The following is a 24,432-nucleotide window of genomic DNA, read 5'->3' on the forward strand; positions in this document are numbered from 1 at the left end:
AGTCGTCACCAAAAGACAAGAGGGTTAATAGAGTTGAAAACACATCAACAAAGTAACTCTGTCAATACCAAGTCATGGATCTAATGTGTATTTTTAAAACTACAGAGATTAACAATCCACACGAATCAAACTAAAGGGAATGAAATAAAATTATAGAAAGAAGAAAAAAACACAACAAAAATAAGAACCTACTGTTTTCCCTTTCTTTTGGGCGTGGAGGAGAGAAGGGCCAATTAAAGTAAAGGACTACCAGAGAAAAGGCTCCCGGTCTCCCATTATAAAGAAACATCCATGCGTCATCATTGCCACTCACAGGTATGGTTTTTCTGTGAGGGAGCCAAATCAAATATACATCTATATAGGAAATCCAATGACTCCGTCGTCATGCCAACCTGATGGAAATATCTCGGATCAAGAGCTATCCTTCCGTCTTGAATCTTGTCATTTTCTGAAGGGGACAGTCTAGAACACAGGATACAAATCATGCCGCTTACGTCAAGACAGCGAAGTGGTACTGGACAAGTGAAGTGAACAATGCACAAAAAAAAAATAGCTTCGAACCCAAATATTGACACTTGTATAAATAGAAACACCATGGATATGATCATGTAAAAAAGGCGACACAAACTTACTGCCAAGGCCCCCTTGATTTTCTGGTAGGCTCTGGCAGCTCGTACCTATGCAGATGCGAATTCGATCAACATTCTATACTCCTAGCCTTCTGGGATCTGATAAAAAAACAATGTACAGATGCAGTAAATAAGTATGCTTTTTTTTTTTTATAACTAAAATGACATATTAGACAATCACCAATTTCCAGGTTATGCCAAGCAGCCACTACATGTATACATCCTCACATGGGGACAAAAAGTGCAAATCGCGCCAGAACCCCCACTTATGATGACCAAAGACAGGTCCTCCTTTGTTTCTTGTTTCTTGTTGATCACTAGATTGGTTTACTCCTTTTTTCCCCCATCTTCTCTTTACATCTATGTACCAGGTGGAAGCTGGAAGCCCAGAATACTCTGCCGCCTAACATGCTCTGGGATGAGTTTGCTGATCAATTCAGGTGATGCTCCAGACAGCTGCAGTCAAAGCGTTTCATTACAGTCAAGGCTGCTATTGTTTCAGTGATAAACATCCCAAAAATAAAAAATATATAGCTCAGTCATCTACGATCATGATTAACTGGACAAGAATCATTCAGAATGAGTCAAAAACAATATATAGCTCCGCTCAAGGATAATTGACATAGTTTATCGCATTTAGCATCAGTTTAGATAGGGAGAATCATTATTGAATTCTCTTGTCCATGGCACATGCAGAAAATATGGCAGTCATAAAGACGCATTGTGTACATAATAATTTTGCAATTGAAGAACTCGATCTGATACATACTTCCTGTTTAAAGTTGAAAAGCGGGGGCAGTGGGCGGCCATTAGGTAGCCTGGCATTAGGTTCACGAAGCTCATCAAAGAAAGGGTGTGCACATGCTTCCAGCTAAAATAACAAGAACCACCAGTGAGAATTATGCCAACTATAGCAAATCAATATACACCACGGAATCTCAATGCCCAAAAAAAAAAAAAAAGCCTACAGCAGAACTAAAACAGCTAAGGAGAATACCATGCTAAACCATGTTAATCTAATCTCATAGAAGTATAATGGGAAAGAAGGAATTTCAAATGGGCCCTTATATCAACATGGATATGATATGCTCTCCCTTGAATCTACAGTTTATCTGCCTTCATATTAGAGGGAGGAGTGGAGAGAAGAGATATGGGTTGTCTTACCGCAGTACATCGAAGACTTGGTGAATATTGGAGAAGCCTTGAAGCAAGATCAATCGCTTCAGGAGGCATTCGCTTGTGAAAAACCTGAATCATCGATCATAGATTGCATTGAGTACATCAAGCAATAAAAAGGACCCAAAAAACCCAGAAGTTCAAATATTATAAAGCCGCCTGATTACAAGTATTACATTATATTATTCCTGAAACTCTGTAAATAATTATTTTGGAACGTCTATTTCATGAATTCATCTCACATTGTTTGACAGCCTTGTATTATTTACTGATCCACTATCCACATAGCATTAGCCAGCAAAGCTAATCAAACTGAAAATGCCCCAGGGAATTCCTTTACCTTGTGCCAAGGGTGAGCTTTAATCTGTGGAAATCTAAAATCTGTATAATTTGGGTTCATGCAACGAATTTCTTCACGAGTCGGAGTACCAAGAACCTACAAAGACAACAAAATAATTATCTCTCTGCAACTAGATTCATTAAACCCTTGTTAACACCAAATAGACAAGTGTCAGGCACCTTGATGATTTCCACAAGTTGGTCCACCTGGTTTTCTCCAGGAAATAATGGCTGAGGAAACATTAGAAATTATGAGCAATAAAAACAACTGAAAAAGGATTATGAGATGGGGACTTCTTGAGCATAAGCTACAACACCAACCTGGCCTAGAAGAAGCTCAGCAAGGACACAACCAGCTGACCAGATATCAATTGAAGTTGTGTATTCTGTCGCACCAAATATTAGTTCGGGAGCTCGATAATATCGTGAACATATGTAGGAAATGTTTGATTCACCCTTTACCTGATATAAATAGCAATATCTTGAATTGAGAGATTTCGTGAAATTGAAAATGTTAAGTGCAACCAAACTTTATTAGCCAAAGCTTATTTGCTGTTCTCAGACTTCCACGTTATCATGGTGCATACAGACTTGATTACAATACCCATTTCAGAAAACATTTCAAGCGCCTTTGTAATTTCATGTTGGCGGAGCATAAGAACATTTGCAATGTTGGTTCAAGCACATGTGTAAATCCCTTTTAAAAAAATAATACCACTTATCAAGGTGTATAATTTTGGTTCAATCATCATCATGGTGGGCATATGGAAATAAGCATAGAAGTCCATATAAATCAATTAAGCGCTGAAACCCAACATACCAGAACTTTTGCACTCCCAAAATCACAAAGCTTCACTTGGTGTGTAAGAGGATCAACCTACAGGGAAGAGCATGCCATGAATAAAGAATATATAATTACACCTCATGTAAATGAAACAGCCAAAGAAAAACTTACCAAAAGATTTTGAGGCTTCACATCTCTATGGGAAACTCCAGGTACAGTATGGATATATGCCAGTCCCCTAAAAATCTGAGACCCATAGATACATAAGCTGTGAGGAAAAAAGTAACAAGCAGCAAGATAGCCGGTAGAACTATTAAAGAAAAGGGCTCATACTTGGTAAGTGTAAAGTTTAACATAGATGAGGGGCATCCTCTGGTTCATACTACAGTAGTGTTTTAGAACTCGGTACATTGTCTCAGGGACATATTCCATAACCAAGTTCAGAAAAAGTTCATCTCTGCTGGTTGTAGAGAAGAAACAGTGCTTCAGAGAAATTACATTGGGATGATCCATCAGGCGCATTAACTGCAGTTCACGATTCTTGTACCGCCTGTCCTGCAAGACCTTCTTTATAGCTACGGTCTCCCCAGTCTCCAAGCACTTTGCCTTTGTTTTAGGATAAGTGGGGCCATATGAGAAACTCAAGCATAAAAGACATATCAGGAAAAATTGCTTCTTCAAAGTTGATTTACTCATACCTGGAAAACAATTCCAAATGATCCAGTGCCAACAACACGTTCTGCCATGTAACTGATGGTCTGCAAGTGGAATCAAGAAAGACATCTCAACTCAGTCAGATACCCTGTGAAAGACTTGATAAAAGGAAGAACAGCAACAGATATCATCAAATTTGAGTGTTCAAAAGGTGAATCAACAATTATTGCAGCAAACGCATGATTTACCAGAGCTACAACTCTCAGAATTCAAAATACTTTTAGATTTTTTAAGATCTCGAGGAAGAAAAGTCATTTATAGGTGTTAGACTGTGTCATATTTGTATTAAGGACAGTCCACTAATTGTAGATCACCAACTCCTATAAGTAGCTCCACTTGATCCCAATGTAAAACAATAACCATCTTGCTTCTAGCCTTTCATATGGACATCTTGAGATATATTTTCCAAAAAAAATAAAAATAAGAGGGAAAGAAGAGGGTTATAACACAACCCACCTGTTTAGGTTCCCCATTTTTGCCTCCAATTGTGGTGGATATGATGTGGCCAGTGACTGCATCATTCCCCTCAACGACAGTAGCTGGCATTTCCTGCAATTCATAGTAGGAAACAGCTATTTAATACAGCAAAGAAATTCTCCTAATAACGAACTGATTATTAATCCAACATTACTTTTGATTCAGAGATTGCATGTTTCAGTTATCTAGTCATTAAATTTTCATAAACTCTTGGCTAGCCATTTTGTTTGAATACATCCACTTAATATGACAGATTGACAACATATTCTACAGATTAGCATTGACAGAATCATCTGCAGATTACGTGTCCTACATTCAACATGGACACCGCTTTCTGCAGATTACGTGTACTACATAGCAAAGTCATTAAAGGACACTCATACATTCAAGACAAATTAGCTGTTAAAATTTGGACTCATGCAATCACGAGAAGCAGCAAGGCAATTTAGATATGAAAAAAAAAATGCTAACAAATTTGATATAAGTACAACAAATGGATGGTTTTCTATGACCTTAGACACAGATCGGAAGGCCAACCTGAAGAAAGTGCAAACAGCAAAGAACTCAAAAGATTCATATAGGGACAGTGTTCAGTCAGGTGACCTCAGTTCACAGGAAGGCATCACATGCCCGACAAAAGATCTAATTTCAATTCAGAGGCCCTGGAAAGAAAACCTAAAGCATTGCTCCCAGAAGCAACAAAAACGGTTCTAAGAAAAATCCGTAGAACATCAAATTAGAAAATTTGCTTCCACTTCCCAGAGACTTAATTAGAGAAAGAAGAGCAAAAAAATTACACGATTAAAATATTTTACCAGGAAATAGACCAAATCATATAGAGCCAAATCCAACAGAGTCGAGATTGAAAGAACATTTTACGAAGGAACAGAAATAAAGTAAAGGAAAACAGACTAAAAATAATATGAAAAAATAAACAATCTGCATAGGCGGTTAGAGATTTTCTGGAAGAGAAATTGGCGATTGCCAATTCAGGTAAACAGCTCCTCGACGCTAAGATGACCACCAGTTGAGTTCAATATGGTCTAAATTACAATTACGGAGTCAGATCCTCCTTCCCACTCTTGTTCAGAATGAAAAAGGAGAATAACACAAATTGGATTCCACATTTGCACTTCTATTGATTCTGTTTTTTTTCCTGGGCCACCAAACAAAAAGGCACGCCACCTTCATTTTAAGCTTAAGACCTTAGCAAGAAATGCTAACCAACATTTCTCTTATTCCAATTCATTAAGTAGAGCTATAATCACCTTTTCAAGCCAACGATACAATCACTCCGATCGGGGACCTCGCCAGAGAAGAGCTCCGGCGAGCGGGCCCAGACCTCCAAACAAGCACAAATTCATGAAAAACCGGTAGATCGGTCAAAATTCCGCTCATACTAAAGCTTGTTGGCTGGATCAAGCCGATCCAAGCACCAACAACCACCGAGGCACAGTAAGGCAGAAAAACAAAGGAGGCCAACGGTGTGTCCGTACAATGAGAGAGTACTTGGTCGGAGGTACCTTATCGGTCTCACTATCGGAGCCACGGCGAACAGCCACCTTCAGTGGATCATTTCCAGCTTGTGCCTGTGGTGGCGGTTGTAGTGGAGCTGCCGCAGGCGGTGGTTGACGGTGGTGCGGCCCCAAGGGCATGGAGGCCATGTGAGTTGTGACTCACGCAAACTCCCTCTCCTCTTCGCCTCTCTCTCTCTCTCTCTCTCTCTCTCTCGCTGAGTCAATTTTCTCTCTCTTTGCGTCTCCCCCAGGAGAGTGACAACACGTTATAATCTCAACGGTCCAATGGTTAGTTTTATTGTTACCGATGGCTTTGATTAGAAATTCGACGTGGCTAAGTACAGGAAAATATATTCTGCAGCCCTTGCAAGGAAAATCTGGAGAGACTAGTATCACATGGAAACCAACATGAATATAATATAAATACGGAGAAGTGTTTAGTAGAGTATCAGTTACATTCGCATTATTATATGGACTGATACACCCCTAAACATTTATTAAACTTAAAAGCAAAGTTCTTCAAGTGTTTTTTTCTTTTTGGCCAGAAAGTCTGAAATGTTTGGTATTAGCTATATTCATATGATTAAATCATTAAAATTTTTGTTCATTATTCTGGTCAAACAATTGTTTATCACTTATCACTACTACATTTATGATGATAATAAATATATTAGAATTCTATCTATTCTAAATTTAAAGTGCACACTTAAGTAAAAAGAACATGAGTTAGTAGAACTTAAATGTATACGTGGCAAATTGTCTTTGAATTAAAAAAATATTATCAGTAACCCTAACGGCATTAGTTTATTAAATTTACTCTGGCATGTAAAAAATTATAGATTCAATTCCGCTTGTTTTTAAGTTGGTTTCAACTTGTGTTGTATTTAAGAAAATACTGTGAAATGAAAATAATAGTAAGTCAGAGACATTATTGTGATTTGTGAATATTCAAGGTTTGAATTATTTTAAGTTTGACCGCAAATAAACTAAGTAAAATAATCTCAACTTTAACAAAGGTCATAATTTATTCAAACCTGCTTGAATAAAAATATAGCTAGCTGAGTTAAGTAAATAAATAAAATAGTCTTATACTTTTTAGACTTTTGTTTGATTATTATAACCAGAGCCACCAATTCGAGCTTGTTTGAATCTAACTTAAAATATTTTATTTTATTTAAAAAGTTTATATACTTCAATTCAATTTTAACATCTTTAAGTTTCGAACTTATTTGGATCAGCCTAAATACTCAGAATTTTTTAAAAATATTTTTATCTATTTTTTGAATCAATTTTAATTATTAAGTAACTTTGTTAAGCATAGAATATTATTTTAACTTTAAAATAATAAAAAAAATAACCTATCAACTTTGAACTTACGTAACTCTGTTATAGTTTTGTTGTATTATGTGTAATTTATTTATGAATGTTTCTTTACTTATAAATTAATATTTTAGTTGTTTAAATAGTACTCTTGTTATAGTCATAAATAAATATTTTATATATTTTAATTAAATTATGATTAAATTGACCAAATTCAATCATGATTATACCATTAATTTAAAACCATTGGCCCAATTAGTTTAAAGATTTCAAATAACTTTTATATAAATTATACTTTTAAAAAAATAAGAAAAATAGTTATCATTATATTATATTATATAAAATAAAATAAAATCAGTTAATTATGAATGAAATACTTTTTTTCTAGAATTATTTTTTTTTAATTTTTTGTATTATTTAACTCATACATACAAAGGGATATTTATTATAGTCTATTCTTAATTTGTAATTAAATCTGGCATTGACGATAACCAAAACATTATCCAAGAATATTGTTATGTTTATTTAGTAATAGAGCTGAGAATTAATACATGCTTTGATGTTATTTTTTAAATTATTTTTAATTTAATTTTTTACTTTAAAATTAATTATCTTATTTTATAAAAAATATAAAATATATTTTTAGGATATTCAAGTCCCAAAGGATGTCTAGGACTCAAAACTTTAAAAAAATAAGTGGGTCTTAACATATACAAATCAATATTAAAATATATTTTAAATATTATTTTTAGATATTTTATTGATTAAAAATATGAAAACATAACTATTTTAAATTTTTTAAAAATAATTATAATAATGCACTTAAATATGTGATTTTTTTAATATAAAATTTAAAAAATTAATTAATATTTATTATATTTTATATATTTTTTAAAAATATTTTTTATTCAAATATTCATGACCAGAATTGTTTTAGGTCTACTCAGGCCTGGCCATAAATTTTTAAGGTAAACCCGAGTTAGCACATCATGCTTAGCCCAAATTCGAGCTCTAATTATAATTCATTTCATAATTTTCAATTATCAACTTATATGTATTAATTTATTAATATATTTAATAATCAGTCAACATCAATATATCAATATTAATCAATATACAAGTGAATTGTACATAGCTAATAAACAATAGGATTCACTTTAAACTCTACCAGGACTACGATAACACAATCTAATATCAATATAAATTTATAATATGTATCATATTATTTATAAACTATGAGGCATGTAACTTACATTCAGGGCTGGTAAAAAAAATATGACTTACATTTAGGTAATGAAGAACAATAAAAACATGTTTATTATATTTTAACAAAACCTAATGAGCGATGCCAAAACAAGATATTTTATTCATTCATTTCCTAATCCGAGCCATAAACCTCAGGGGCAACACCATCTGTTACGCGAACACTGAAGTTTTAAAAACTGCAGTTTAATTATAAACAAGATATGTAAATGCTAAAATATTATGATAACATATTTTAATTTTCAAAATAATTTAATAAGTACAGGGTCTCCTTGTACACCTGTAAACAATGTTTAAATGAAAAATATAATTACCAATTAAATAGCACTATCAAAAAAAAAATTGTCTAGATGAATAACAAATCAACGATTTATGACAACTGATTTTTTTTTTAATAGTTCCATTGACACCTGGTCATAGTTAACAATCAATGTCAAATTACTAAGCAGCATTCAGTCCGATTAATTGAGAATGTTGAATCAATGTATTCTAAGATTTTGGATTCGAGCACTGAGATATGTAACAATGTCAAATACAAATGTTAAAAATATCTCCAGTGATACTCGTAAGACTGCTTTTTGATAACAATGGAGTGCTGGAATAAATAAATAAAAAATCAATGTCATATTAGTTTGATTTTTCTGTTATTAATAACTACAATCCTAATATTAAATACCAAGGAAGACAGATTAATATTTAAGCATCTGAATGAAAGAAAGACTACAGCAAGGCCCAAGCCAAGGCCCCTGAGATCCCCCACACACAGAGGGTGCCCGTGGCCACGCCGGAGAGAACCGTCGAGTCACGCGCCGTCGGCGACAAACAAGCGTGGAGATGGAGGCGATATAGTGTCGACGTCGGGGTGAAAATGACATTGAAATACGGTGGCCGCAAATGTCACAAGCTACTATTAAAACTGAGTGGAAATTAAAGAAGACAAGCTGACAAAGTTGTAAGTGTATTTTTCTTGTAAAATGTATTTTGATGAAGAAAGAGACAAAGTAGAGAGTCACAGAACAGAAGACATGAGCCACAATTTCGAATGTGAATATGAAGACATTCAAGCATGATTATATAGGAGGCCCCACTGTGAGAAGAAGGTGACATGATGAGTGAAGAAGAGAAAGGTGAAAACCGAAAGTGGGGAACATAGCTTGAAAATGAGAGCCTGCTGAAGAAAATGTAAGGAAAAGAACAAACATCCGAGTTAGCTACTTGTCGTGGAAATGACTAGAGAACACGGAATCTCATCCTGAGATATCTGCATTCAATGCATTCTCCACAATATAGCACACCAAAAATCTCTCCCACATATATCACACCGCCTACGTACCTACACTTTTCTTTTCTTTTTTATTTCTTGCCCCCCTCAATATATTCATTGATTATTCAGTGCTGATATTTGATATATATATATATATATATATATTCTTTTGCATGGATCATTGCCAAGCCGGACTACTCTCTTTGAAGCTTTGCTTCATTGCACGGTGAATCAGAACTGAACATGAGTTGTGTAAAGGAGCCTTCGGAAGAATTCCTCTGCGTAGAGGAAATAAGCATATATGTTTGAGTTTCTTTCTTTTTTTTTTTTGACCTGATCATATGTTTGAGTTTGATTGTTGGATAGAAAAGGAACACAATTTAATATTTTGTTTCGGTAATATTTGTTACCTTTATATTTTATAAGGGCATTTAATTACCATAGTGTGTGTTTTTATTTCTAGTTCTAATGAAAGAAATAAACATTATTTTTATTTATTTAATTTATATATGATTTTTTATACCTTTTGATCTAATAATTTTGTGCATTAAACCAAAACAAAAAAAAGGTGGAAAGAAAATAAGATCTTGAGGTTTGGGGGTGACCAAGTGAGCAAAGAATTTGTAAAATATAATATATTATTATCTTTGACTCTTATTTTTAAAATGAAAATCCAAGATGATATGATTGCTGTTACTTTACACGTCAGAAGGACCATTCATAATATATACATACATGTGCGCGTATAGAGAGAGAGAGAGAGAGAGAGAGAGAGAGAGAGTAAAGTGCGGCCAATCATAACCACACCCCTTTACAGGAGAACCCAAAGGAAGATCAATTTGACCAGTTTTCAGTTTTTACAATGTTAAGGACAGGATGTGCGGACGCTGGATCCAACTAAATCAGAGCTGGGTTGGTAATCAAGCTCATCTAATTAGTCTCAAACAGCTGGTTTACTTCACTTTATGACATCATTTGGTTGATGAAAATGAAGTCACATCTATTACTTGATTCTGATAGGCAGATCAAGTTCAAATACCCATTATTTTTTTAGCACACCCAGCATACTATGTTACTCACTGACTTCATTTATAAATCAGCATCAACAAATTAATTAAATTTTAGATTTTAATACAATTGAATCTATAATCCCTCGGATATCACGATATCTTACACATTCATCCTGGTTTTACTTTTCAGTTGGCCGCAATTTATAGACACCGAGTGGCTCGGTGGACCATCACAGTCCATAATGGAGGGCAACGAACGAACCATCATGGAGGGGTCCATTGCTCCACTTAATAATTCCTTTTTTGGTTCCATCAAAGATAAATTATTTTATTATAGGAGAATGACAAGGACTTCATAAAATATTAATATTAAATTAAATTTTTTTTAACATTAATGTTCTCAAATTTAATATCCATTCTTTCATGTTTTAATACTAAAATTTTTAATTTTGCTGTTCTTACAAATCCTTGCTTATTATTCTCCCTATTATTTTTTTGACAATCTGCAATCACATGTTTCAAACCTAAAACCCATACACAAGAAAAGGATAGATTAGTTAAAAGCAACAAGTCTTCAAGGAAGGGCTCCTTTGAAGCATTCATCAACCTCAACCTCAAAAATACAGAACATCCCTGGACTTTGATTAAAACCTAAAATAAGAGGTATTAATTTTACATTGATTGTCACATGAACTTTGAGAAGATCCATTTTAACACAAATCAAAATCAACCCATCCCGTCCCTTCATCAACTTGAACTCTTCAATCACATTCAAATGACTAGCTTAATTCACTTCTCTTTCTATGAACCTTGACCATAATTTAGATTTCATTCAGAGCGTTACATAGTTGCTTTCACTGAATCCTGAGGCGGGGATAACTTATTGACATGGAAACTAGGGTAGTTACCAACCTTTGAGGTTGTTGGTCTGTGCGTCTTCACCAGTGGAACCAGTGACTGCACAACGTCTGCCATGAGAGGCCTATAATCTGCATCTGGTTGCACACACATTGCAGCAATGGCGGCTACCTGGATAACTTCTTTCATTGAGTACTGACCTTCCAATGAAGCATCCATAATCTTTGCAACTTTTTCTCTATCAGTCAAAAGGGGCAAGGCCTAAAATGCAATCAGCGAAGAAAAGTTCGTAAGTAAAAGCAATCAGCAATGCAAGAGCTGGTATAAAAATGAGTTATTAAAGAATACTATTTCCCACAAATAAAAAAATGAGATGAATGCAAGATGAGATGTTGCGGCTGAATAATTATAGAACTTTCGCTCTGTGCTTTTGAGGACCAAGAAATTTCACAGGTGAAAAGAAAACTATTAAACACACCCATGAAACAAGAACGCCTTCCCCTGGAGGTCTCTCCATATCAATTGGTACTCGACCAGTTAACAGCTCGAGAAGTACAATGCCGTAACCGTATACATCTGATTTGGTTGTTAAGTGCCCAGTTAGCGCATATCTGCATAGGGACAAATTCAGTTTTTCATGTCATGACTGTCTGCAATACTTGAATAACAATTCTGATATGATTGAGTTCAAGATAAACTAACAAACATAAGCAGCAATTCTAGGTACGAAAGATAAACTTTGGCACATACTCAGGGGCAACATATCCATGTGTTCCTAAAACTTGAGTCGAAACGTGTCCACCAGCTTTATCGGATCCAAGCTTGGCTAAGCCAAAGTCAGAAACTTTTGCATGAAGTTGTCTGTCTAAGACAATGTTACTGCTCTTAAAATCTCTGTGGATAACTGGGGGACTGACATATTCATGAAGGTATTCCAAACCCTTGGCAGCTTCTAGGGCTATTCTTAACCGGATATTCCAATCCAATTTCACGGGTGCGATGTAAAAATCTACAAGGTGGATGAAAAGTAAATCTCAACAAAAATCCCAGTTCAACTCATCTAAATCGACTTCAACATAGAAAACAATAAGAAAAATAAAACGAAAACAGAACAACTTCAAACATTTCCTCCTACTTCAACATTATATATATTCGTCTTTCATATAGTGGACTTGTTTTCAATGATAGACTTACTGCTGACAGGATGAAGATGTTCTTGCAGACTCCCATTTGCCATGAACTCATAAACCAGCAATTTATTATTACCATCAGAGCAATAACCCAGCAATGTGAGCAAATATGGACAGTGCAAGTGACTCAGCAATTCCACCTACAACGAGATATAGCCAATCAATTCTTAAACACACTCTGCCTATACAGGCCATTGATTCCTACGAAATTCATCGCAAGACCATTTGCCATAATCAAAATCCCAAATTTTCAATGTTCTGAATTCTTTTGGAGGCCAATTTCATTGTTCTAGTTACATGGAAAATAAATTAACTATTTATGAAACAACAATGCATCCATTTTCGCCCAATTCATGAAAAAGTTAACGGGTCTAAAACTAAGAAGGAACAGACCTCTATTTTAAATTCTTCTTCTCCTTGTTTTCGTGCTTTATCCATGAATTTAATTGCGACATTCCTGCCATCATTTAGCACTCCCCTGTAGACAAGTCCAAATCTGCCATGGCCAATTACATTTGACTTGCTAAAGCCGTTAGTTGCAGAATGCAACTGCTTGCAAGTGAACACTTGAGATCCATTGTCAGCAGCAACATGCAGATTGGCAAAGTCACTTTTTTCGTTGTGACCAGCAACTAATGTAAAACCAAGCACAATAGGTCAGTAAGTGGGCCGCAGGTTCATCTGAGTCAGAAGAAGTGAGGGTAAAAGGAATAATGCTACACAAGCCAGATGTAATCAACTTTTTGGACCGAAGAAACCTATTGATTAAACTTGTACACACTACACAGCATATATGGAGCTTGAAATTTGGTACTTCAACAGCATAAAACAGTGTTTCATTGATAAAGCGGTGTTCTCTCCATTTTTCCAGTTTTCTTTTTAAATAATCTCAGCGATGATCCAAGTGGGAATCGCACGAAAATAAATAAATAAATATATGAACAAATAATATAAGAAGCAAGTCATCAAGTGAATTGTCTTTGACATCACGTTCATTTCGACCCTAGAGGTTGAAAAATAATCAAACTTACTTGAAAAAGAATGTACTGTGTCTATTTTTTTTTTTAATAAAAGGATCAATATATTAACAAAATGAAAAGAAAAGTTCAAAGTGTTATATTTTTTTTGATGAAAGGAACTATGTCTATTTGATATTAAAGGAAATGCAGGGCAAGAGGAAAAAACGGAACTTCGCATTACAAAGCTCCTAATTCCATTATATATATATATATATATTTCTTCAATCTCATTTTGAGAAAGGTAGGGCTTAAACGTTCAATCTCCATTTTCTGGAATTTTCTTGGCAATCATAAGACTCAATAACAGCGAAAGTACATAATTCGTAAATTCAAATGTAGCTCACATGATTGGTTCTGGCGGCGCTTGTAAACCTTGCTCCTTCTGTAGCAATAGTAAATAAGGGCAACAAGCAATGCGATCATGGCTAGAGAAGTTAGCACTATAACGGCGATTAGTGCAATCTGCGCCTTCCTTCTATACCCATAATGCGTCTCCATTTGTGGGGTTTCAACAGGGGGAAAAAAAAAGGGAAAGTGGGGAACAATTGCCAAAGCCCAAAATGATTCAGCAACGTGAACGTGAAAGTGAAGAAGCCACTGAGAATGGGAGAAGATAGAGAAGAATAATCTGCGCGAACATTAATTTTGTTTCTTCCTCTAATTCATTGAAGTTCTGTTCAAATCATTAACAAAAATCACCAAAATTGAATAGTTTAGCATATAGGCTTAATGTGAGCATGATTGAAACAGGAAACACGTTCGGAAATTCTATAAACAACTAACTCGACCCGAATAAAAAGACGAAACACGGGTGCCGGCGCTTTAAGAAATAATAAAATATAGAATTACATCGTCCTTGGTTTTTCTTCTTTACCAACATTTAAAGCCCTAAAAAATGTGAAATGTAATTGAAGTGAGAAGCTGAGAACGAGTAGATCAAGTTGGACGAGGTCTTGCAGGCGGCAGTGGTAACCTAACATAAAGGAAATCCCAAAAGGAGATGATAGGTACTTGCATAGTGATGACAACAAAACAAGAAGGCGCATCTTCATTGCAATCGGCAAAACTATTCTCATGCTTGTTCATTTATGCCGGCTGATCAGAATGGAGTTGGCTTGATAGGACAAACAGCTGTTGATTGTTAAGTTGGATTTGACAATTTTTAAAAGTAAAGATTTAACATGAATAGTTTAATATAAAAATGATAAGAGGAAAAAATAACGAAGATAAACCCACCCGATAAAAATACTATATCATACACATCTTGTTTACGCAAGCAAAGGGAAGTACATGAGAATGCTACCCCTAACTGGATTCAATGAGTATTTGAATTCTATGATTGTATTTAATACATGTGTTAAATACCTGTACTATTTAAATTATTAAAATTTAAATTAATAGTTAAGATAAATTTACTCATTCATTAATTTTAAAGGAAGTATATATTCATAATTATTGATCTTAATTTTAACGGTTCAAATAGTATAAATACTCAGTGTCTATATTAAGTACAGTTGTTAAATCTAAATTCATCTAATGATACTTTAACGTGATTCAGTGAAATAAATATATATAAAAAATCATAAATGTTATTCTAAATGTAATTTGAAAATATTTTTTAAACGTTTTTTAATAGTAAAGTCTGCTCTAATTTCAGTGCAATTTTAAAAGTCGACCAACATAATTTTTTTTTCAAAAAAGGTGATTCAAGGTATAGGATATATTGCATTTCTTTTTTGTATTCATTCCTTTTCTCTTCCTTATTTTGCACATTATCTTGTGTTTGAAATGTATGCTTCCACAGGAGATTCAATTTTTTTGACGGCAAGCATCCAGCATAAACCCAGTTATTGCTAATATTAAAAGTTAACTACATTTATGCATGGCATTTACTATATCTTAAGCAACCTCTACTTGCACATCAGAGTGAGCAAATCCATGAATATATACAGACGAGCTTGCAGGTGCAGCACCCACATGCCTAACTGTTGTTTTGGTACTCTTCGTGCAATCTATCTGTTTTAAAACATTAAAATTGAAAAAAAAAATGTTATATCACGCTAAAAATGTTATGCTTAACTTTTAAATTATAGGAGAGTACTATTTGGCTTTGCCACATTTCTTGAAGTGACATGATGTTTTGCTAAGTTGTCTTATAAACAATCCAAACATATGAGCGTAATAAGTATTGAATTCACCACTCTCAAAAATATCAAAGTCACATTTAGTGTGCAAATACTAAATATCCAGGTCCTCGTCCTTATATATATATATATCTAAAGGATTCTCGAGCTGAGAATTTGGGGTTTTTTTTTTTTTGGACAAAAGAATTTTTGGCATTGAATCATCACAAAATTTGCAGATAACAAGACATATTTTATGTACTCTGACCCTGAGAAGATATTCGACTTGGTCTCTCTCAACGGAGCTGAATTCTCCATGCCACTTGTTACCCAAAACCTTATCGTTTACGCTCTCGTGAATTTTGAACTTTTGTCTACTTTTCCATTTGATTCAATGCCCACGTTTAAAATTCTATCCATCAATCCTGTATGTTTCTGAGATCAATCACACCACTGATGCCATAATCTTGGCCTCTTCTTCCTCCTCCATATCTCTTCTTAATCGTCCCCAGATCCACCACTCAACCCAACAACACAATCTATATTTCACTTGACTTCCCCTTCTCTCATTGTATCACCGTACCGTCACTGCCATTATCATGGCCGCGACCCAAACCGGACCAACATGGTCCGAACTCTTAGGAAGCAACAATTGGGAAGGCCTGCTCGACCCTCTCGACCTGGACCTTCGAAGGCTCATCCTCCGCTCCGGCGACCTCATACAGGCCACCTACGATGCCTTCAACAACGACCAAAACTCCAAGTACTGTGGTTCCAGCCGCTACGGGAAGTCCTCCTTCTTCCAAAAGGTCATGCTCGAGAACGCCTCCGATTACAAAGTCCTCTTCTTTCTCTACGGCACCGCACGTGTCAGCGTCCCCCAAGCCTTTCTCCTTCACTCCCTCTCGCGCGAGTGTTGGGACCGCGAATCCAACTGGATCGGCTACATCGCCGTTACCTCCGACGAGGTCAGCAGAGCCTCGGGCCGCCGTGAAATCTTCGTCGTGTGGCGGGGTACCACGACGAGTTATGAGTGGATCAATGTGTTTGGTGCTGCCCCTGCATCAGCAGAGGTTCTTCTAAGCTCAGAGACGATAAAGGAAATTAGCAGCAGTGACGATGATGATGATGAAATGCCCAAAGTGATGAATGGCTGGCTCACAATTTATACATCGGACAACCAAAATTCTCCTTTTACTAAAACAAGTGCTAGGACGCAAGTATTGAAGAAGGTGAACGAATTGCTCAAGCTTTACAAAGACGAAAACCCAAGTGTGGTTGTATTAGGACACAGTCTCGGGGCAAGCTTATCGATAGTGAGTGCTTTTGATTTGGTGGAGAACGGAGTAAAAAACGTTCCGGTGACAGCAATTGTATTGGGGTCTCCTCAGGTGGGGAACAAGGCATTCAACGAGAGGCTGAAGAAGTTTTCAAATATGAAGGTTCTGCACATAAGGAATGTGATAGACTTGATAACACGTTATCCAGGAGGGTTATTGGGATACGTGGACACAGCAGGAACAGAGTTGAAGATCGATACAAGAAAGTCGCCGAGTTTGAAGGAGTCGAAGAATCCAGGTGATTGGCATAACTTGCAGGCGATGTTGCACGTGGTGGCAGGGTGGAACGGGGCAAAAGAGGAGTTCGAGATGAAGGTGAAGAGAAGCGTGGCTTTGGTGAACAAGTCGTGTGAGTTTCTGAAAGAAGAGTATTTGGTACCAGGGTCATGGTGGGTGGAGAAGAACAAGAGTATGGTCCGTAGGGATGATGGAGAGTGGGTTTTGGCTTCTCCAGATGAGGAGGACCTTCCTGCTCCTGAAGAGTGACGAGGAGAGACTGGTTGTCTTGTATCTCTTTTCTACTTCTCCATCTTCCATCCTTGAATCCTTCCCCGTTTTTTCATGACCACTGTTTATAAGGTTTTAAAAATCACACCATTGAAGTAATTACTGATTTATGATTCATTAATTCAATCATAGTCAAATGAATTAATATTAAATTAATATATTTTTAATTTATGTATCATAAATAAATAAAAAATATATGTAAATATTTATATTTTTTTAAAAAAATTAATAAATGCTTGATAAAATGATATATTTGTAATAACTCTAAAATTATAAAAATAATAAAAATAATAAATAATAAATAATAATAAAAATAAAAATAAATTAAATATAATAATTTATTTTAAGTGTATTTTATTAATATTGAGAACAAGTATAATAAAGTGGAATATTAGTGTAGTGAAAGTGCGCAGATGGTTTATTCTTTAGGTCCCGTTCGATTCTGAGTAAAGCAAAAGTGAGAGTTTATTTTAATATAGTTTTGTGAAATCACTAAATTACCCTTGCCTCCCTTAGATTTTTCTCTTTTCTTTTTCTCTCTCCCTCACCGACTTAATGCTCTGCTTCACTAGAAGAACCCAGATCCTCTCCTCTCTCTCATCGTCCTCCTTCTCCGTCTCTGCTTCTCTTCCATCACAGCGACACAGTACGAGTTAACGCATGCTCGACAGAGTTGCTACATTTCTCCCCCATTCTTCCTTGCTCGGGCGACAGCTTCTCCTTCACAAGTGCAGAGTTGTTGCTGCGTCTATGGGTGTGAGTGCGTCTGGTCTTGGACTCCCTTTCGTTCGTCTGTGCATCGCCGAAGAGAGGGCATGGAGTGTATGTGTGTGAGAAAGGGAGGCAGAGAGAGAGAGAGATCAGACCATCCTCCGCTGTTCATCGTTGCTGCCGTCATCAGTCTGGCTGTGTGATTGTGGGTCTTCGAATCTTCTTCCCTTTCCCTTTATTATTGTCGGTCCGCTGCTGGTTACCGTGATAGTGCCATTGATTCTTCCTCTTCTCTGAACGTGTAGCAGTGTTAAGTTCCCCTGTTCCGCGTTGCATCTCCTCTTCCTTCCTTCTTCATGCTGTCTCCAACGTTAATGATCTAATGTGAGAAATTTCTGTTCTCCCCTGCGTCGATTTCTTGTATGCGTGGATTGTGATTTCTTGTGTGCACCGATTTTGTGATTTCTTGTATCTCATAAACAGGGTCTGATTTTCTACAATATATATATATATATATATATATGTAATAATAGTTATGTTGAAGGGGTGATGCTAAGAAGCGGGGTTAATTTATAGACTAATATTGAAGAATTTATGAGAAATGGCAAGAAAATTTCATTGGAAAGTATGATGACTTGATGTCGTAGAATGGTTGGATATTTATTGGAATGAAAATGAAAGAGAAGAGCTTAATATTAAAATTTAAATATTATAATAAGGTTTGGTTGATAAAATAGTATTTGGAGAGTTTGCTTAATTTTATATTTTTAAAATTCTGTTGATTATAATAAGAAGCATGACTAATTTGAGGGTGTTATTTAATGGTAGTTAACTTGAAAATTGTAAAGGAAATTGAATATGAAATCATTTTGCCACCAATCAAATGTTGGGAATTTTATTGTTGATGATTTATAAATCATAATGTTGTTTTATGACTTGTTAAGGGATATACTTAAGGGGTTCGATAAAAAAAATGGGTGATATATTTTTGAATTTGTGAGATGTATAAAGGAAATAACGATGATATCACTTGGATGTTAGAGAACTAAGAAGCAAACAATATTATAAAAGCAACGGGTTAGGAGTAATTTATGTACTTGGGAATATCTCAGGTAAGTGGATAGCATCCCAACTGATATTTCATTAAAATCTTCTTTATTCAAATATTACATTTTTATGCAAGTTCTTTTATGACAATAACGTGATTATGAGATATTTTATTGATTAAATTATTTTATTTTGTGAAATTATTTTATCAAAATTGATCATTTTAGTCAATCAGTAAATACATGCTGAAATTTTAATTGTGGAATTTCATTTTGAAAATTATTGAATTGCTACGGAAAAATGATTCATGCGAGTTCGACATTGAAAAGGAAAATTTGATTGAATAATGATCAATTTCTCGCATGTTTGAAATTGAATTTGAAAGGGACTTTATATAGAACATTGATTGCTAACGTCAATTCCGTTAGCCCTTGGGGCGCCATGGTACACCTAGCTAGCAGGGTGTGTATAGGAGGTGCTAGCCCCGTGCGATGGCCAACGCACGTGGAACGAAGGGATGGTTATTCGTGAGCATTGTACTCACGTTTGTTTCGTGGCTTCAAGCCGTGTTTGATTAGTATTACCCTCGTGGAGTGTATCCACGTTTGTTTCGTGACTTCAGCTACGTTCGGTTACTTACTCTCGTGAACTGTGTGTCCACGTTTGTATTCGTGACATAAGCCGTGTTCGGTTATTTACCCTCGTGGACTATGTGTCCACATTTGTTTATTGTTCTAATAAGTTCAAAAAAAAACAAAAAAAATTAGTGAATTTGATTATTTGGTGATTTTATATTCTATTAGTTTTTATCTAGTAAATTATTTACAATTATTTATTTCATTTACGTGTTTTTTTTTTGAAAATCAAGTGATAAAAACATTTGTTATGATAGTTCAATGGTTTAAGAATTTTTAAAATTTTGTAGAGTCATTTTATTTTGAAGTTTATTAAATTTTTATGAAAATTGTTGTCTATTTGACTTACATAATTATTTCAAACTTTCCTTTTTAATCATGTTCAATTATTTATTGTTGGGACGTTATTCACTGGAAAATATTTTATTTGGTCTCAGATATCAAAGCTGATTTTGTACTCCCTACTGATCTCTGATGGGCTCATTATTGAATTGACTAGAAGATTTTTTTTGAGAATATCATCTTATTTATGTAAAACTCGAAAACCTATATAGTATCTTTTGGAAGTTCGATTTAGAGAGCTCCACATTAACTATAGTTAAGGTCCTGCCTTTTTTTGTTATGTTAATTATTTGCTGCTGAGGAGCAAAGAATTATATTGTTGGATATATGTTGAAATTTTTGTTTTGTTGAAGAGATTTTGGTGGATCCTACCTTTAAGGGAGGGGAGGTACTGCAGAAATTTTATAAAAATTTTGATGTTTTGATTTATGTAAAAAATAAAACTTGATACATTAATTTAGAACTTTTCTTATTTGAAGCTTTAGGGATGTGAATTTGTACATATATTTCATGTCAGTCATGTTAAAATTTTAGGACGTGACAATATTATTAATTAATACATGATTAATATTAATTATTCTTGACTGTTCTTTATTTTAATTAATTTTTTAAATAATTCAGACCAGTTTTTAAGGATATTGGTCCAGTTTTCAATCAAATTTTTTAGTTTTTGATCGATTTTTTTTGTCCTCAACCAATTCTCTTATGGCTAGGTTCTAAATGGTCAACCGAATCAGACCAAGAGTCAATTTTCAGTTCAATCGATTGAATTGGCCGATTCAGTCTAGTTTTTAAAACACTAGTTTATATTGTGATTTCATGATCAAATCTAACGAAGCAAAAATTTAAACATCAAAGCAAAAGAGCTTTTTGGTTCCTCTGAACACGACTCCTATTCTCAAGTGTGTTTTTTTGAAATGTTCTTTCTCACTCTACCATTGCACTTGAAGCCATTAGAAGCTTGCTCTCATCATTCTTTGTGTCTACCTATTTTCCATATATGCTTTATGCGCTCCATGCATGATATAAGGATTTGGACTCATGAATAATCTAAATTCACTCAAGTGTATTGAGCATCTTATGTGGCACAGAGATTTTGTTATGAAATATTAAAAAACATTGAATCTTAAAATTTTAGAAGAAAGTATCTTGGTAAAATCTAATAACTGTAATTAAAATAGTTGAATACATTTCTGTCACCCATTAAATTCAAATTCAAGTGCATGATGTTACTGCGCAAGAGATGCAGTGTTGCCATCCACAATCAATATTTCTTAAAGAAATGCATGGCTTAGATTGCGTTACTTAAAATGACGTTGTACCATTAAGTATAAGTTTCAGCCGCTGAATCACACATGATAAAATGGACGAAGTAGACTTGCATCAGCATAATAAACAAGAGACAATGAGACGCACACTGTAACATTCCAATGCCAAAATAACACGAGGATAGTCAGTTACTCAGTTAAAAGCAATGTTGTTAAAACCGGACCGGACCGGACCGGACGGTCCAGTTCAACCAATTGAATCAATCTGGCATTTGACTCGAGTTGAATTGGCCAGTTTTCAGGGAATCGGCTTTGACCCGAGAACCAGACTCGGGTCAACCCGAGTCAACTCGGTTTAAAGTCAAGAAATTAAAAAAAATTAGGCTAAGTTGCTTAGATTCACAATTTCTCTTTTCTAATCATTAATTCTCTCTTCTCTTCTCTTCTCTTCTCTAATCTCTAATCTCTTCTTTATGGCCTAAACTCAATCTCTAACTTTTCTTCCAACATCTGCTTCCAACTCTAAAGATCTAACCTTTAGTATTGAGATCGAAAGCTTGTGAGTCATGGCATGACAGTATGCCTCCAGATCCAACATTTTCCTTTGAGATCACAAGCTTGTACTGACATGTCTCTACCTATAGCTCCAATGATCCAAGTATCTAGCTTTTGAGGTTGAGGTCCCAAGCACTATTAATAAATTAATGTTTTATTTATATAATTGCACATATAAATTTTATTTTTTATTTAATTTTTATGTCACCGATTCGACCACCGGTCTAACCAATTAGACCATAAAAACCTCAATCCGTTGCTCTTTTTGGTTAAAAGAAAACATGGCAGAGATGCGCATTCTCTTGCCACAAAAGCACATGGTTTAGAGCTCACCTTGGATTTCTGAAAGAGGTGAATGATGATTGGTCAGCCTCTCTTTTTAATATGCTGTACTAAGTTTTCATTCAATTTATGAATATTAGATTATGTTTAATTAAATTTTATTTCTCAATAAAATAATCACTTATTTTTAAACTAATACTATTTTTTCACATTTACTCTCATTTAATAGAGGTTTCACCTTAAAATAAATATAAAATAATTTATTAATTATTAGGGATATTTTTTTTAAAAAAATAATAATTACACCTTAAAATACTTAAAAATATTTTTTTAACATTCAATCCTTCAAAAAAATATATATAGCTCATTTGGTAGAGTGAAATTAGAATTGAAGAAGTGAGAGTAGAAGTGAAATAAAAAAGAATAGAATACTTGAAAAACTGGATCTCATTTCACTTATAGAATCAAGTTCCATCAAAAATGGTGAAAGTGAGTTCCATCATTGGACCTAAAGAACTCACTTCCACCCCCCCTCCAAATTCCTTCCTTGTTTTCTCATTTTTACCCTTAACCTCTGTTCTTTCGTGCTCAACCCAGCTTCGTCACCCACCATGTCCATCAATGCCAACACGATGGAGGACCAAATTGGCAACTGCGACAGCAACGGCTGCTGTGACTGGATTGACGACAGCTGAATCTCACCCTTCTGACAACAACCGTCGGTGACCATGGATGTGTGCAGGTGTTCTCAAATCATATTTCAATTTTCTTTTATTTTTCTTCGATGTCCAATCTTCAACCTTCCACCTTCAGCTCCTCCTCCGTGGTGATTTTTATGGGCCCCTCCATCTTCCTCACCCATTTATTTCAACTCTTTCTCCATTCTCATATCTAAGCTACGATAGATTTCAAATTTGAGGACAATGATCTACTTCGCCACAGCCACAAAGATCTACTTCAACCAATTTATCCATTTCCCCATTTTGCAATCTGCATGTTCAAACCCCACTTTTTGTCGCACATGCTAAATTGGAATTTGCTATTGTTACCACACAGGGAGCCAAACCACTTTGACGTGCACGTGAAGGTGCTATTGTTAAATCATGGGTTTTTTCCTAAAATATTGCCCATAATCATCAATGATCATGAGTCATAAATGATGAAGTTAGGTTTGTTTTGAAATTATTGTTCAATGGGAGTTATGTTTGCTGGAAGTTCTAAACGTGCAGTGGTGGTTGTAAAGAAAGAAGTTAAAGACGATGGGGATTTTTTTTTAAATTTTATTTTATTTTATGGGTATTTTGATCTTTTCAAGATATTAATATTTTTATTAAACAAAATTTTTTCTCAATTCTACCTAAATACCAAACACACTTTTAAACCTTACTTCTATCTTTATTTTCACTTTCATTTTTATTTCGACTTTTACTTTCATAAAAACCTTTCCCTTATATCAAACAAGATTTTATATTTTTTAATAGAGGGAGCACATTTCAATTTCAATTCTAGGGGAAAAAAAGCTTGTTTTCATGTTTCAATCCTGGAGTTACTGTTCTTCTTCAGAAATTCGTACCAACCAAATGCCAATACCATTGTACAAAAATTAATAGCACCGTAGTTATCAATTACGACTAATAAATAATCAAGATTAGTAGTCATTGTTAAATTTGTACTAAAATATATATCTAAAATTCTTAAAATAAAAGCAATGATTAAAAACTATATAGAAGAAGAACTGGGGAGTGAGAAATTTTAATGATTTTATTTTTTTTAAATAGAGAAGTGAGTTTAAAAAAAATTTAATTACTTTTTCTTATTCCTTTTGCTTGCATTTTTTACTAAAATTGTATAATATCATTTCTTAATTCTTTTATAAATCAAAGTCATTAAAATCTCGCTTGCTCCTGGGATTTTTTTTTTTAAATCCCACCCTCATCCCCTCCAACCAAACAAGCTATTAGAAAAGGACAAGCAATTTTTGTTATGAAATAATTATGGGCAACTTACCAGTTTGGATAAGAGATAGAAGAATTTTTGTGGCCTTATTTATAAGTTATATTAT

At 34.6% G+C, this 24,432-nt stretch overlaps 3 protein-coding genes across 11 annotated transcripts; 1 reads left to right on the plus strand and 2 right to left on the minus strand.

Annotated features, from left to right (window-relative positions):
- Positions 1-24: 24 nt before the first annotated feature.
- Positions 25-5,983, minus strand: LOC129315770 (shaggy-related protein kinase zeta-like). Of its 9 annotated transcripts, none has more exons than XR_008594588.1 (14): positions 5,643-5,978; positions 4,099-4,191; positions 3,627-3,686; positions 3,262-3,534; positions 3,100-3,174; positions 2,965-3,021; positions 2,466-2,606; positions 2,325-2,375; positions 2,146-2,241; positions 1,794-1,877; positions 1,399-1,500; positions 858-1,085; positions 678-728; positions 25-462 (listed from the first exon to the last, which is right to left on the minus strand). XR_008594588.1 is itself a non-coding variant. In XM_054959809.1 (12 exons), exons 1-12 carry the CDS (start codon positions 5,781-5,783, stop codon positions 990-992), a joined length of 1,104 nt encoding a protein of 367 aa, XP_054815784.1. In that variant the 5' UTR covers positions 5,784-5,983; the 3' UTR covers positions 25-989. The 9 variants fall into 9 exon arrangements, 3 of the variants coding, with proteins under 3 accessions (XP_054815784.1, XP_054815782.1, XP_054815783.1); XR_008594587.1 differs by having other exon boundaries at positions 633-728; XR_008594584.1 differs by having other exon boundaries at positions 811-1,085.
- Positions 5,984-11,066: 5,083 nt separating this feature from the next.
- Positions 11,067-14,620, minus strand: LOC129315959 (probable serine/threonine-protein kinase PBL7). Its single transcript, XM_054960146.1, has 7 exons — positions 14,344-14,620; positions 13,905-14,233; positions 12,935-13,173; positions 12,546-12,681; positions 12,102-12,360; positions 11,830-11,962; positions 11,067-11,612 (listed from the first exon to the last, which is right to left on the minus strand). The coding sequence occupies exons 2-7, from the start codon at positions 14,056-14,058 to the stop codon at positions 11,334-11,336; spliced, it is 1,200 nt and encodes a 399-aa protein (XP_054816121.1). The 5' UTR covers positions 14,059-14,233; positions 14,344-14,620; the 3' UTR covers positions 11,067-11,333.
- Positions 14,621-15,937: 1,317 nt separating this feature from the next.
- Positions 15,938-18,642, plus strand: LOC129315958 (phospholipase A1-IIdelta-like). Its single transcript, XM_054960145.1, has one exon. The coding sequence runs from the start codon at positions 16,283-16,285 to the stop codon at positions 17,507-17,509; it is 1,227 nt and encodes a 408-aa protein (XP_054816120.1). The 5' UTR covers positions 15,938-16,282; the 3' UTR covers positions 17,510-18,642.
- The last annotated feature ends 5,790 nt before the right edge of the window (positions 18,643-24,432 follow it).

The sequence above is a fragment of the Prosopis cineraria genome, unplaced genomic scaffold (genome assembly GCF_029017545.1).
Source record: "Prosopis cineraria cultivar Desert tree isolate PC_DT_omini unplaced genomic scaffold, ASM2901754v1 PC7, whole genome shotgun sequence".
Lineage (NCBI taxonomy): Eukaryota > Viridiplantae > Streptophyta > Magnoliopsida > Fabales > Fabaceae > Prosopis > Prosopis cineraria.

What these genes read in the sequence shown, in the direction of transcription:
- LOC129315959 (XM_054960146.1), bottom strand. Translation starts at nt 14,058, where the DNA reads ATGGAGACGCATTATGGGTATAGAAGGAAGGCGCAGATTGCACTAATC. An exon ending in GCGCCGCCAGAACCAATCAT is followed by an intron (nt 13,174 to 13,904) that starts GTGAGCTACATT and finishes GTTTTACATTAG; the next exon opens with TTGCTGGTCACAACGAAAAA. An exon ending in CATGGATATGTTGCCCCTGA is followed by an intron (nt 11,963 to 12,101) that starts GTATGTGCCAAA and finishes GTCCCTATGCAG; the next exon opens with ATATGCGCTAACTGGGCACT.
- LOC129315770 (XM_054959807.1), bottom strand. Translation starts at nt 5,783, where the DNA reads ATGGCCTCCATGCCCTTGGGGCCGCACCACCGTCAACCACCGCCTGCG. An exon ending in TTAAACTTTACACTTACCAA is followed by an intron (nt 3,175 to 3,261) that starts GTATGAGCCCTT and finishes TATGGGTCTCAG; the next exon opens with ATTTTTAGGGGACTGGCATA. An exon ending in TGAAGCCTCAAAATCTTTTG is followed by an intron (nt 3,022 to 3,099) that starts GTAAGTTTTTCT and finishes TCTTCCCTGTAG; the next exon opens with GTTGATCCTCTTACACACCA.
- LOC129315958 (XM_054960145.1), top strand. Translation starts at nt 16,283, where the DNA reads ATGGCCGCGACCCAAACCGGACCAACATGGTCCGAACTCTTAGGAAGC.